Raw genomic sequence first — 14,587 nt, forward strand, 5'->3', positions numbered from 1 at the left:
CTGCTAGTGAGATGCTAAGCCTAGAAATAAAACTTGCAAGTTCATTCCAGTTGTCTTCAGTGGAGCTATTTGTCTACTGATTTGGGGGCAAACGGAGCTTCTCGGATCATGCTGAGAATTCCCCAAACCATATTTTTGTCAGTTCATCTCCTCCATGATGAGATATGCTTTCTTAGAGCTGATTTGTGTAGTGACTGTAGTCCATGAGAACAAGGAGGAGACTCACAATTCTGTTGTAACCCTTGTATCAGGGGCACATCCACTTGCAGGGGGAAATTGGTGGGATGACTTGGGTTGGGAAGGACAAGACAGAGCCTACACCTGTATTGCAATATTCTAAATACACCTTTAACTCTTTTTGTAATGTAAATGGCATATACAGGCTCAAGCTGAGGAAGACTATAACTGAATTGTGTATCACATAACAGCATAGCTGTCAACGTTTCCCTTTTTTAAAGGGAAATTCCCTTATTCCAAATAGGATTCCTCGCAAGAAAAGGGAAAGGTTGACAGCTATGCATAACAGATTTTCTTTCATGAAGATAAGCTGTTTTAAAAATCAGGACCCACACGTTCAGCACTAAAATATTTAAAACACACATATAATCCTCTTCCCTGGCCATGTTTGTGAGGCTTAATTATGAAAATTATATATATATACAGACAATTCTTTCTGAAGTGTGAAAATTCCGTGAATCTGCAAATGTGATAAAACTGTAACTATTACTTTTCTGCTTGATAGCAGAATAAATGTTTTTAATAGAAAAAACCAAAAAACCAAACAAAATAGAGTTTTGTTTATCAAATGGTTGCATTGGAATTATATCTACATATGCAAATGATGAGAGTGTCATACTGAGGGCTTTGTTGAGTGTGATATTCCACGCATTCCTGGTCGTTTTTGCCTGATAAGTCAGGTCTTAAATTAGCTGACTTTTGAATCCACATCGACTGAATATAGAAAGCAAAGAATGGAAGCTGTGTGTAATTATGAACTGGCACATTATGCCTTACTCAAATATGTTAATACTGTGCGTGGCCCCCTCTACCAAGTATTGGGACATTTGTTCTTAACTTTCACTACTTAGTTTAAAAAAATGTGTAAAGAATGTTTGTAAATGCCTGAGGCTTTAACTGTCTACCCATTTTGTGGGCGTTTTCCCAAAAGAATAGAACTACCTGTTTCGAGTCTGTGTCATGGCACAACTATGCCCTGCCCCACAGCTGTGCAACTCTGCACCAGTTAGCGCTTCCTAACCAGGCCCAAAGGCAGCCCTGCATTGAACACAGTACGGTAATTGAGCCTCGAGGTTACCAATGCAGTGGTCAAGCGATCCCTGTCCAGGAGGTTTCATAGCTAACAAACCAGATACAGCTGGTAGAAGGCATTCCTAGCCACAGAGGACACTTGGGCCTCTAGTGACAAAGAAGTATCCTTGAGGTAAGAGCCCTTGATCCAAGCATTTGTCCTCATAAACTATTCTAAGTTGGATCGCTTTCATAGCAAATCTAGCCATGCTGAACATAGCAGACTTAGCTGTACTTGACTGCAAATGTTTGATTTTATCCATTATTACTGTGGAGCGCTACTGACTCTCAACCTCTCTTCAGATATTTCCCCCCTCGGAATTTCATATAAATGCAACGTGAAATGACTGTTTCAAATTTAATTATGATGCAAACAAAAAAACTGGATTTTCAGAAGAGTGGGGATTGTATAGAATTGTACAGCAAACACCCCCTCTAGTGTGCACTTACAAATGCTGCTTCGTGGTTTCCACCCTCTTTTTTCTGTTTAGTTCTATTAGGCCAAATCTTAGCTTCTTCTAGCTCTTTCTCTCAGGGAACTTGTGAAGAGCCTTGCTGCATTCAACCAAAAGTGCATCAAATCCAGCGTCCTGTTTTCCATAAGTATGGCAGCCCAACTAGATGCTTCTGGGAAGCCTACAAGCAGCGCATGAGGGAAAATGACCCCCTGCTGCTGCCGTTCTCCATCAAGATGTATTCAGAGGCATGCTGCCTCTGATTCTGGATACAGTGGTACCTCTGGTTACAGACGCTTCAGGTTACAGTCTCCGCTAACCCAGAAATAGTACCTCGGGTTAAGAACTTTGCTCTAGGATGAGAACAGAAATCACACAGCAGTGATGCAGCGGCAGCAGGAAGCCCCATTAGCTAAAGTGGTACCTCAGGTTAAGAACATTTTCAGACCTCCGGAACGAATTAAGTTCTTAACCTGAGGTACCACTGTATAGCCATCTTGACTAGCAGTTGACAGCCTTATCCTGCATGAATTTGTCTCTTTTAAAACTGCCTATATTGGTAGCCATCACTGCACCACGGTAGCAAATCCCACGGTTTAACAATGTTATGTATCAGAAGAGCAGGAAGGTTACATTATTTGACAAAGGAAGAGCAGCATTTATTGAAGGGTCAAAGAAACCCATCCCAGATTGCTCACTTGAAAGAATTACATCTAAAGAAATAGGATGGAGTTCATCCCCTCCACCAGCAGATCTGCGCCTGAGCAATAAAAAACCAGCAACTAGCTTCATGAACATGCACACACAAAAATAGCTAGGAACCAAATAATTCAAGAAGAACAAAAGTTCAAGTCCTCCAAGTTGATCTTCCAGGCATCTTCTCCTGCTGACTGAATGATGGAGAAGGTGTGGAACCAGCCTAGATAGCCTTGGTGGCTGGGACCCATGGACTCTAGGTGTGACTGATTTCAGCTTCCTTTTTCCTTCCTTTTAATAAGAAATGTTTGAAATGTTGTTACCATGCAGTGCCATGGGAAGAATACGATGTGCCACTGGGAATACGATGGTGGCTACAGCTATAGCTGCTTCACCCAGTACTATAAAGAAAAGCACTGAGGTTAAGATAACTGCAGCCACCACAAACCTCCTTCTTCTCAGTGCCTATGGTTCCACCCCTGCCATACAATTGTCTTTGCCATTTCCCACTCCCTTGCAACTGCTGTTCTGTTCTGTTTTGTTGCAGGTTATGGCTTTGTTGCTAGCACCTATGTGGCTTTTGACGGCGGTTGCATCCCTTTACCTTGGGCTACTGAGGCCCACCCAAGCAGGAGCTTATTATGGGATCAAGCAGATGCCTCCCCAAGTGCCGCAGTACCAGCCCCTGGGGCAACAAGTACCTCACATGCCACTGGGCAAAGATGGTGTTCCAATGCAGCACATGGCCAAGGAGGGCCCACACTTGCCCTATGGGAAAGAATATGTGCCTCAGTACATCAAAGAAATCCCACAGATACCCATGCTTGGCAAGAAGGGGATTTCAAAGAAAGGAAAAGGTAACATTGGCAAGACATGAGCTGTCCTTCTTTCTGCTCCTTCCTACTTCGGTTCTTAACCATCCCTCTGTCATTTAACAGAAAATATGTATATTTGTTTGTATAATAGTAAGTGAACATAAAGAGTTATTTCTGGAGGGAGCTCTGGGGGGTTTCTGCATGACATGCCAAAGAGGTTTTTAAAATACTATATATAAATATAAATATTTCCAAGAAACCTAAGGCATGCATTTGGATGAAGTTTCATACCTATTCCCCAAATATTCAGAATTTCCAAATTCAATACACACGCTTAGCTTAAGAGATAGAACTCTTACTTGAAACACGGTAGAGGAAGGGAGCTATGGCATGTACATCTGAAAGCAGGAGTCTTATATTTGGAATGCATTCAGAGAATAACACTGTGCCACTGAAAATGGTGGAGATAGCCATTTAAAATATGCAACATGGTTTTTAACTGTTAAAATGGCAATGCTGTTTGAAGACTGTGGTTATCAAGCCACCTCAGTTGTGGTATCAACTGCATTAGCAGCAAATCTGAGAGCCAGTGTGGTGTAGTGGTTAAGAACGGTAGACTCATAATCTGGGGAACCAGGTTCGCGTCTCTGCTCCTCCACATGCAGCTGCTGGGTGACCTTGGGCCAGTCACACTTCTCTGAAGTCTCTCAGCCCCACTCACCTCACAGAGTGTTTGTTGTGGGGGAGGAAGGGAAAGGAGAATGTTAGCCGCTTTGAGACTCCTTCGGGTAGTGATAAAGCGGGATATCAAATCCAGGCAAAAGTTTACTATATTAATTCCCCTTGAAGTACCGGTACTTAGATGATTGGCCAGTCAATTGACATAATGGTTAATTGTCACTCCCTCTTTCTCTCTTGTACAGCAGAACTTCCATTAGCCAGTTTGAGAGGTGAGCAGGGTCCTCCTGGGGAGCCTGGACCAAGAGGCCCACCTGGACCACCAGGGATACCAGGACACGGAGTGCCAGGAGCCAAAGGAAAACCAGGTCCACAAGGATATCCAGGGATTGGCAAACCAGGCATGCCCGGAATGCCAGGAAAACCAGGAGCGATGGGGGCTCCAGGATCAAGAGGAGAGATGGGGCCAAAGGGAGAGATTGGACCTATGGGCATTCCAGGGCCCCAAGGACAACCAGGACCTCATGGACTCCCTGGAATAGGAAAGCCAGGTGATAGAGGATTGCCAGGACAGCCAGGAGGAAAGGGCGAGCCAGGGATGAAAGGGCAACCTGGAATGCAAGGCCCCCCAGGCCCAAAAGGAGATAAAGGTGTTGGGATTCCAGGATTGCCAGGGCTAAAAGGTCCACCTGGTTTACCTGGTCCTCCAGGTCCTGTTGGGCTTCCAGGGGTAGGCAAGCCAGGAATGGTTGGTTTCCCAGGCCCACAGGGACCTGCAGGCAAACCAGGGCTTCCCGGAGAGCCAGGGCCTCAAGGGTTAGGTGGGGCTCCTGGAATTCAGGGTCCTCCTGGCCTTCCAGGTGTGGGGAAACCAGGCCAAGATGGAATTCCAGGGCAGCCAGGGTTTCCAGGTGGGAAAGGTGAGCAAGGCTTGCCAGGCTTACCTGGGCCTCCTGGCATGCCTGGGATTGGGAAGCCAGGTTTCCCCGGGCCTAAAGGTGAGCGTGGCATGGGCGGTATTCCAGGACCACTTGGGCCTAAGGGTGAAAAGGGGCACATGGGCCCACGTGGTATGGGTGGGCCACCAGGAGAACCAGGCCAACCAGGATTGCCAGGGTTAATGGGGCCCTCAGGTGCTATGGGGTTTCAAGGGCCTAAAGGAGAAGCTGGCGCTGTTGGCCCTCAAGGACCAATTGGTCCAAAAGGTGAAGTTGGTTTACAGGGTTTCCCAGGGAAGCCTGGTTTTCCAGGAGAAGTGGGGTCTCCAGGCCTAAGAGGCTTACCTGGCCCAATCGGACCAAAAGGGGAAGCTGGTCACAAAGGCTTGCCAGGTCTGCCTGGTACTCATGGGCCCATGGGTCCCAAAGGAGAGCCTGGGATCCCAGGGGCTCAAGGCCTCCAAGGCCCTTCTGGAATCCCAGGCATCGCCGGACCCAGTGGCCCAATTGGGCCTCCCGGACTTCCCGGGGTGAAGGGTGAACGAGGCCTACCAGGCCAGCCAGGATTTCCAGGAGCAGGGAAACCCGGAATTGCGGGGATGCAAGGCCCACCTGGGAAGCCTGGGTCCATTGGTGCTCCTGGCCAGCCAGGCCTCCAGGGACCTCCAGGGCCTCCTGGCCCACCAGGCCCACCAGTCATAATACAACCCACACCGCCAGCTATGGGACAATATTTGCCTGAGGTGGGTCCAGGCCTTGATGGAGCAAAGACGCCATACGGCTACAAGAAAATCAAAAATGGCGCCGCTTCCTATGAGATGCCAGCTTTCACAGCTGAGCTCACCACACCTTTCCCACGGGTTGGAGTTCCTGTGGTGTTTGACAAGCTCCTCTACAATGGCAGGCAGAACTATAACCCACAGACTGGCATCTTCACCTGCGAGATCCCAGGGATTTACTACTTTGCCTACCACGTTCACTGTAAAGGGGGGAATGTTTGGGTGGCTTTGTTCAAGAACAACGAGCCTCTGATGTACACGTACGATGAGTACAAGAAAGGCTTCCTGGACCAAGCTTCTGGGAGTGCCGTCGTTCAGCTGACGCTAGGTGACAGAGTTTATATCCAGATGCCATCCGAACAAGCAGCAGGACTCTATGCTGGGCAATATGTCCATTCATCTTTTTCAGGATATTTATTGTATCCCATGTAAACCAAAACACTCGGACAGAACAAAAACTCCCCCTGCCCGTTCTCCAAATCTATACCTTTGAAAGGTGCATTTAATGACTTTTATTTTGTTTTCTTTTTTGGACCAACATGTACAATCATTCAAATAAAATTACAACTTCAAACATTATTTACAGCTTGTTATAGAGAAAAGTGGTGGCAAACCCAGTGGGGATCTATTTGCTGCTGTACACTGAACATGTTCAACATTTGCCTTGGATAATGACTACGTCGGGGTTCACATCAGGTGCTCATGTGATGCGCTTTTACCGTTTTCTTACCTGAAACATTCAGCTAAATGAGGATATGGGAAAGAAAAAGTAACAGTGGTGCTGATTTTAGAGTACTGTACAGCAACAGTAGTGCTGGTCACATCCACATCAAGGAAGGAATTCAGTGGAGCAATAAGTTGAAGTCCCTCAGCAATGTACTAGTTGCACTAGTATAAGAGTGTTTAAAATGTATGATGCGGATGTGAACTAGAGGTGTAGAATCCTGCAATGTAAATTAAGCTTCTCCTTCCTATAATCTTTTCTTGCTGTGCAGGACTCTTCCAACTCATACCTGCAAAGAATGACAGAAAATAATCGCTTTTGGTGCTAGCTAAGCAAGGAAATGACCCCAAGTCCTCAGAAATCCAAGGAAAACTTTCCCAGTTCTTTTTTCCAGTGAGCAGTGGGTCATTTCACCAGCAACTGGAGTACTTTCAAAGGCATTTATCTAGATCTATAAGTACTGGAAAACAATGACTTTTTAGATAAAACTTTCAGTCCAGGTGAATGTATCTGTTATGTTAAGACAAGTGAAGGTGAGGACAGAACAGGTTTGTGGTTGCTAGATAATCCCTGCTGCCTCACAGATCAGCCAACAGACCTCTGGAAATAGATATATGGAATAGTGAACATGTAACAAAGGCAAGGTTATGACACCTGAGTCATGGGTGCTGAAAGATATATCTCAAACAAGCACCAATGGATGGAGCGAGAGTTGAGCACTTCTAGGTTGCTTTGATTTCATTCGGTGAAAGCTACGTACTGTACATGCTTAGCACCAAAGCACATTTGACACAGAATCACATATTCCCACCCACCCATCTGCAGTTTACACACACACACACACACACACACACACACACACACACACTGCAGCCAAAGAGGCTGCAAAAATAAAAGACTCCTGTAGGAGGGAGGAGAGCAGCTTTTTAACTTTCTCCTCTCTTGACAGTTTTCCAGCTAAAAGCAGCCCCCTTTCCCAACCACCTTTTCTCCATAGGAAAAGCTGCATGGGAATGATTTTCAGTGGAGTTATCTTCAGAGGGGAAAGAGTTTACAGTGACTCCACTCTCTCCCTACTGGTTTTCCAGTTCTGGATTGCAACCTCTACTGCTTCATTGAGGAGGAAGTTACATGAACTCCATGTCATGTCTAGTTTGGCCACTCCTACACCCAGTGAAATCAAAAGCAACATTAACAAGCTTAAATTTGGCTGAATTATGCCCCCCCCCCATCTTGTTTGCCTCTTTGTTTGGGACTCAATAGTTTTCTTTGGAATGAGCTGAGAACTGAAGTTGCCTCTTCATTGGTCCACTTCTATCTTCACTTAATAAATGGTGGGTAAGCTAGCTAGCAATGGTTCAGGATAGCACAGCGGCTTTTGTTTTGTCAGTCGTCTCCTGAAAGGGCCTCCTTCATGGAGGTCACGTCACATGGCTAACAACCACTTCCCAGTCCTTTGAATGTGTGCTTCCTTCCTCATTGCAAACGCCTGTCCCTGAGAACATGCAGGCTGCAGATTCTTAAGAATGTGAAAGCAGCAGTATGCTGTGGCCGCAATCCAGCAGAGAGTTAGACCTCCTTAAATCCATTGGCCTCGAGCAAACTGTGTGCATGTGCAAAAGGTAGCTCAAACTAGTGACAACCATGAAGACTTTCTGGTAGAGAAGAGGAAGGGGGAACTGAATTCATCCCTGCTTCCTTCCTGATGAACATCTGATCAGTGCTATCACCAAACAGCTGAACAGGACTGTGTGGAGGCAGAGAAGGGAAAGAACTGCATGTACAAGAATGGCCCTAACCCAACAACTGGGTTTCAAGAGACGCTGGGCTACTCTGGAGACCTCTCAAAGGGTAACAGAGTTTACCCCTCCAGAACCTTGGGGTATGTCTACAGCAGGAGTCTGCACCCCCTAAGATTTTCCTAACTGCAACCTCTTTTCCTTACCGCAGTATTTATATAGAGGGGGAGGGTGGCTCTCTGCCACATGCAGCGTGATGTGGCAAATGCAAACTGTGCCGAGCGCAGCAATGCAGCTTGAGCTTTTCCTCCATATGGGCAGCACTCACGTGGGCCCAAGGTTCCTCGTACAGATGTGGGTCTAGAAACCTTCTGCAACAGGTATACAACCCCCTAGCATGGAGCAGCATCAATGAGTTTTAAGCGCTCTAACCCTTTGATGGATTGTGTCCTCTCACTTCAACAACGGTGCTAACGTCACAGTGAAAAAGGATGCTTTTCGAAGCTGCACATCACTTTGGCTACATTAGTTTAAACGAGGTTATGTCATTTCTTCACGTAAGCGGAAGCCTCTGGGTGAAATTCAACGTCGTGCCCTTCCAAGTGTTGAATCTACCCAAGCGTTTCAACTTGCCAGATGGAACAATCCTCTCTCTTCTCCTGCTGTGTGCTGTTCTGGGGGTTCTCCCGACACCACCACCTCAAGCCAGTTTCCAGGGTGGGGGGGTGTGGGGGATGAGGGGGAAGAAGCCCTGTTGCACAAGCGGAAGTCCTTGACTTCCACTGAAGGGGCTTGTTTGCTGAATCCTCCCAACCATGTTTAACTGAAAGAAGCCTCTTTCACGTGCAACGAGTATGGACTCAAACTAGCGCTTCCATTATTATTATGATTTTTTAAATACTGTCATTAATTTTCAATTTTTATATCACACGTACAACATAACTCAGCCATTCCATTATTTAAACACAGAGTTTCATGCAGCATATCTTTTAGCACAAAACTGCAATAACGGAGACATGAAAAAATGAGAAGTTTTTAGAATGCTGAGATGATAGGAAGCTTCTAAACTGGGGTATTCTGGGGCCCGTTGCTAGGCTATAGGTATGGAAGAGATGAAAATAGCAAATAAATTTGTATTTAATTTTTTTGTACTGATTGTAAAAGATCTTATTAAATACCTTTTTGAAATGTTTCGGCATATTTATTTCTTGTCATTCCACAAAAAGCAAGAACAATGGCATTTGTTGGGAATTATAATGATTTTGGGAGGGAAAGTGTGGCGGGTCATGATGAGTTATGTGTTGCACCCATTCTGTGATTTGTAAAAAAAGGCCCTAGGGTTGCACTTACCTGTACTTAGCCACTTACCTGGAAGTAAGCCACACTGAACTAAGTGGGACTAACTTCTCAGTAGGCATGTATAGGATTCAGATTGAATTGTGGAGTTGTGTGTATGCTTTCTGCATCCCATCAGTCATATTTTTTGCATCATGTGTGCCTATCTAATCAATATTGATGCACAACTGGATTTACTTAATTTTCAAAAGAGGACAACAAATCCATGTGTGGCATTTCAGTATGTTTATTATAACAAAAATAAGTCTCTGTATTCACATTGATAGTTTCATTTTAAACAAATAGTAACAACAGACCACAAAATCTGGGTCAACAGACAACAAACTTGAAAAGCCATGAATATTTTCATTTATCAAGATACGAATTTACATACATACACACACATACATACTTAAAGTATAAAACAATGCCAACATTTTAAATGGTAAGAAAGCTAAGGTGGCTTTGGGGGATAGAAAAGACAAGCATTTAAGGTCTACAGTGACGTAACACTAGCTGATTTTCACTACAAAATACATTTCTTGTGACAGTGACATCTGCTGCTTGATATTAAGAATTCTAACAATAGTATATCAGAATCAAAATACTGAAGAGTTCAAGAGTGCAAATCTGAGCCATCATTTTTTCCATTCTCATATACCAGTACTCCCTTAAATTATTAAACCAACTGAGAGAAATGAAACTGCTTTCAAGAATAGAGCCAATGACCTCAATATAGAACCTGGAAAAGCCAAAGTACTTAAAGGACTGGGATTAGTTAACCCAAAACATGGTGTTTGGGATGTGGTACTGTTAGACTGCACACTAATGCTACATTTTAATCACTTAAAGTATGTGTTGAAATACTATTCTCGAAGGGTGAGGCTGGGGGTGGGGATAAAGGAAGCCTTCTCAAGTGTTGTTGTAGGAATGAAAATAATGGCAGGGTCACAAGTGGACATCACATTCGAGCACTGTTGTACAATTCACAGGGCTGGAATTTGTAGCTGGCAAGCTTGGGCAGCAGCCAGGATCCCAGGACCCTCTCAGGGTCCACCACTGATACCTGCTTCTGAGGGGGGCTCTTTTCCTCTCAGCTCAGCTCTCTGAACCTGGCTGCCTAGCTGTCATATAAATATCCCACCATTCCCCCTGCATATCAATGCTCCAGGACATTGTGGGAAATTAAAATGGCAGCTATTCTCAGCCACTCAGTACTGTCTAGAATGCCACTCTGACTGGCTGCTGTCATGGACTGGTCAGCTTACCAAGGCCCACCAATAGGGGAGGGCATTTCTCGAACCTGGAGCCAGCCCTGGGAAATCACACAACAGTTATCAGACTAAAACAGAGTGGTGTGGCAGAGGAAACTGTGACCTTACACCACAAATAGTATATTTTTTAAGAGACAAATCAAAATAGTCATCTATCAACTTGCAGTTTTACCAAGGTGCTAAATGAATGTCAACTTTTAAATGTATAAATGGGCTCATTTATACCTTTTCAAAATGGCTATACAGTACAATTGTTCATTTGTTATTTAAAAAATTCACTTTTTACAGGTGGGAATAACTGTGTTAGGTACAAGTCAGCGAGGATTCAGAGATATATATATTTAGATCATATTCTGTACCTTTTTTTCCTACCAGCTGCCAGGAGTCATACAGAAATCACATAATGGTATGAATTATTATTTTTTCCAGAGAAAAGTAATCGGTATGCCAAGGCATATAAGTACGTTGCCACATAGGCCAGTTCTTATGTACAAAATCAGAATCGTAAGCCATGCATGTATATAAACAATGGTAATGAGAGGTGGGGGAGCATCTTAAACAAACATGGTAATTGCAAAATTATTATTAGTTTTATAGAAGAATATCAAGCAGAGACCTTAAATGCTTTCAGAAAAGTGCTCTAATTAATGAGAAAACCAGATGGGAGGAGGGTTTAAAACTGAAACCAAATAGACCCAGAAACTTAGGATCATCTTCCTTGGGAAGAATCATTGCAAACTTTGGTATAGATAATTTGGGAGAGCACACTTGCATTTGAGAGAGAAAGGGCATTGAGTGGGTCCAATGGAAGATTTAGCAAGTGCACACACACACACAAATTACATAGGCACTTATTACCCACTTAGCCTTCCTGAATATGGCCCTGTTCCCAAATTTCTATTATCAGACCTTATTGAACTGATTTGCTCCTAGAAAAAGGTACAGGGATAATCAGCTCTAGATTTCCCACCAGTACAGTGCCTACACCTCTGTCAACAGCCCAATATGCCAAAAGGTAAGGAGATGAAGCACTGGCTATCACTTTGCCTCCACGTAAAGAAAAGGATTCACTCATTATTAGTAATAATAATTTGTGTTGCAATGCTTTATCTTGCAATGTTTGCGTGAACCCTAGACATTTCATGGATGAACAATGCAAAGGAGAGAGAAAATGGAGGCCTATGCAATAACACCTGCAAGCATTGCGAACTGGGTTTCTCTTTACCCCTTTGGCACGGCTCCTGGATCTGGAAATCAGATCAGAAATTGACAGGTGAAGCTGTCCGCCTCCCCAGTGCTGAGTAGCAGCTGCCTGATTGCCAGCCCTACCATACTAATCAACAGGTGGGACTCGAATCAGGCAGCTGAATACATGCAGCACTTATGAAGGGAAGACCACAATTTCTTCCTTCCTGCTTTGAAGCTGTTAAGCGAATGGACAGCCCCATCAAGGGAAAAACCTACAAGTTGGGTTTTCTTCATTCACACACATCTCTGTGAAATTTTCAGGCAGACTTTGGCTAAAACTATGAAGCTGAAATCACCAACAATGTGCATTGTTTAAAAGAACATCTCAGCTATTAAGAGTTCTTACCCTTTTAGGGAGAGACTTCAGTGTTATGTTAAAAAAATGAACAGTGCAAGTAATAGAAAGCAGAAAAGGTGTCTCACAGTTGCTCAACTGATCTAAACATTAACAACACAAAAGGGATGCATAAGCCCTCAACATTTCTTAGCCTTCAGATTGCATGCACTACCAATATAAATTATGGTTTATGGCTTCATGTAGGATTCTAAACCACTGACTGTTTGGAACAAACATCTTCAGTTCTGGTATTGTTCAGAAGAAGATTCACCAGTGGCCACCAATTCAGCCACTTCCTGTGTCGCCTTAACCCATAATTCTCCTTGGAAAGGCCAATGGTTGTATCCATCCAAGCTGGATTAAGTAGCATAAATGACTTCTAGCATTTCTGCCATCCTGGAGCTGGATGAAGGTTCATTCATGGACCTCTCTTTTAACACCTCTCTTTTTCACTCACAAATTTGACAGAGGGCTTTGTATATGCCCCACTTCCAAAACCTAGACCTCTGAAAGTCTACGATGGTGCTAAGTGATCACATGGGGACAAAGCAAATTGGGGGTGGGCGTGGAAAGAAGAACATGAAGAAAAAGAAACCAGCAACTGAAAACTCCATGTTGTATCATTTTTATAGATCTCCAACACTATTCGCGGAAGGTTGCGTTTCTTCCATTATTCAATAAATCCACACATGTCAATTAACTCTGATGGTTGCTTGCTGGTCAAGTATCAACAAGGCAGAGGCATCCTTCAGCGTTTTCAACGCTTGGGGGTTATGCACAACCTGTCTTCTTCAATCCTCTTCTTAAATAACTTGGCAGATATCTTATTAAAAAATAAGAATCCAAATAAAAAATGAGCCCGCGTCCCACTCCAGATCAGTCTGGTGGTGAATAGTGATTATTCTTCCATATTCATTTTTCTGTGAGATTGACCACAATGCTGCGGTCCACAAGTTCCTTCAGAAACCTTTGTTCAGCAGAAATATCATGGTATTCATTCTGTGCAAAACAAAAATAACACAGAATTTTGTAATCTTTTTAAAAAAGTGAAAAGGGGGTATCTGCATCTTAATCCCGGGGCCCTATCAGGGGAACATTAAGCACCCTAAATCTCACTGAAATAAATGGGATTCTAACCAAGGGTCCTTGATTTTTAACTGGACTCGGTAGCCAAGTCAAAAATGATGGTGCCACTTCCCTGAACTTGCTTGCTAGTCTTGCCACTGCACAGCTAACATGCTTCAGGTGCTTCTGAGCAAGGAAATGGGAAACCTGAACAACTGCTCAGCCAAGTAAGCTCCTCACCTCCCTTTCATGCCCACCTCTGCAGCTCCAAGGGAGGAAGGCTGGGGCTTGTTATGTTTGCAAGGGGGCAGACACATCCTTGCCATGGTCAGCAAAAATGGTGGAAGATTGTCCCTAAGTGACAACTTAAGAAAGCCCCTTTATGTAAATTGCAACTTTAACAGAGAAAGCTTTCTCAGGTTGAAGTGCTGCAGACCACCATCCAGTTCCCTTAGGTTAGTTGATAGCCTTTTCAAATGAGGGTCCCTACCAGAAAAACATACAGCTGGTGGTTTGTCTGTAAGCAAAACAAGGCATGAGCCTGGGTTTGGATGACATGCTAAGCCAAAGAACTAAAGGAGGAGCAAAGGGATCCCAATCTCCTCTCCAGGAACCCACAAATCCATGCTAAGCCATGTTTCACTTTGCTTTATGCACCAACTGAGCCCAACCATAGATTAGAAATACAGGGTTAAAGCCAATGGCGGCTTTGCGCTGGTGGAAAGCATTTTCACTCACGCAAGATGGAGCAACCCATTGCAGCCCCTTGAACCCGAAATATCCTACAACTGGGGTGGGGCGTTGAAACAATATGTACAGAGGACTGGAAGGGGTTCTGCGAAAATCTGGCACCCTCTCTTTCTGCTAGCACCAACCCACTCTTTGATAGAATCCAATCAAAATTAAAATAAAATGGAATAAGCAAAACATGCATGCTAAGAAGGAAGTAGCACTTTACCTGGATCATCAGAGACATGGTGTCGTGACCATAGTAGTGCAAAGAACTGTTTCGATCCTCAAAGTTGTACCTGAAGCCTGCCAGGTGAACTTCACTGCATATATGAAATGCAAAAGCAATGGCGATTAACCCTGTGGTGGGATGCTTGGGTTTCTAAAAAAGCAAAACAAAGCACAAAAATACAAGCTGCATAAAACCAAAAGCATTTTATCTACAAACACACTCATCACACGAACAC

The 14,587-nt window shown here is 44.1% G+C and overlaps 2 protein-coding genes across 13 annotated transcripts in view; one reads left to right on the forward strand and one right to left on the reverse strand.

The window, feature by feature from the left end:
* The window catches only part of COL8A1 (collagen type VIII alpha 1 chain), a 96,253-nt gene extending 86,929 nt beyond the window's left edge, over positions 1 to 9,324 (forward strand). For 4 of the 5 annotated variants that reach the window (XM_083736611.1, XM_083736610.1, XM_083736608.1 and 1 more), the window contains 2 exons: positions 3,007 to 3,316; positions 4,198 to 9,324. In XM_083736611.1, coding sequence (XP_083592737.1) covers positions 3,010 to 3,316; positions 4,198 to 6,101 — 2,211 coding nt within the window. In that variant the 5' untranslated portion in view covers positions 3,007 to 3,009 and the 3' untranslated portion in view covers positions 6,102 to 9,324. The remainder of the gene's footprint in view (positions 1 to 3,006; positions 3,317 to 4,197) is intronic. The other variant, XM_083736609.1, reaches the window with a different exon arrangement.
* A 374-nt stretch (positions 9,325 to 9,698) lies between these two features.
* ST3GAL6 (ST3 beta-galactoside alpha-2,3-sialyltransferase 6) overlaps positions 9,699 to 14,587 on the reverse strand; it is a 41,166-nt gene continuing 36,277 nt past the window's right edge. For 6 of the 8 annotated variants that reach the window (XM_083737226.1, XM_083737223.1, XM_083737227.1 and 3 more), the window contains exons 9-10: positions 14,350 to 14,502; positions 9,699 to 13,325 (exon numbers count right to left, since the gene is read on the reverse strand). In XM_083737226.1, coding sequence (XP_083593352.1) covers positions 13,239 to 13,325; positions 14,350 to 14,502 — 240 coding nt within the window. In that variant the 3' untranslated portion in view covers positions 9,699 to 13,238. The remainder of the gene's footprint in view (positions 13,326 to 14,349; positions 14,503 to 14,587) is intronic. The other 2 variants (XR_014563631.1, XR_014563632.1) reach the window with 1 other exon arrangement.

This window comes from Podarcis gaigeae (genome assembly GCF_964106915.1).
Source record: "Podarcis gaigeae genome assembly, chromosome: 4".
NCBI lineage: Eukaryota > Metazoa > Chordata > Lepidosauria > Squamata > Lacertidae > Podarcis > Podarcis gaigeae.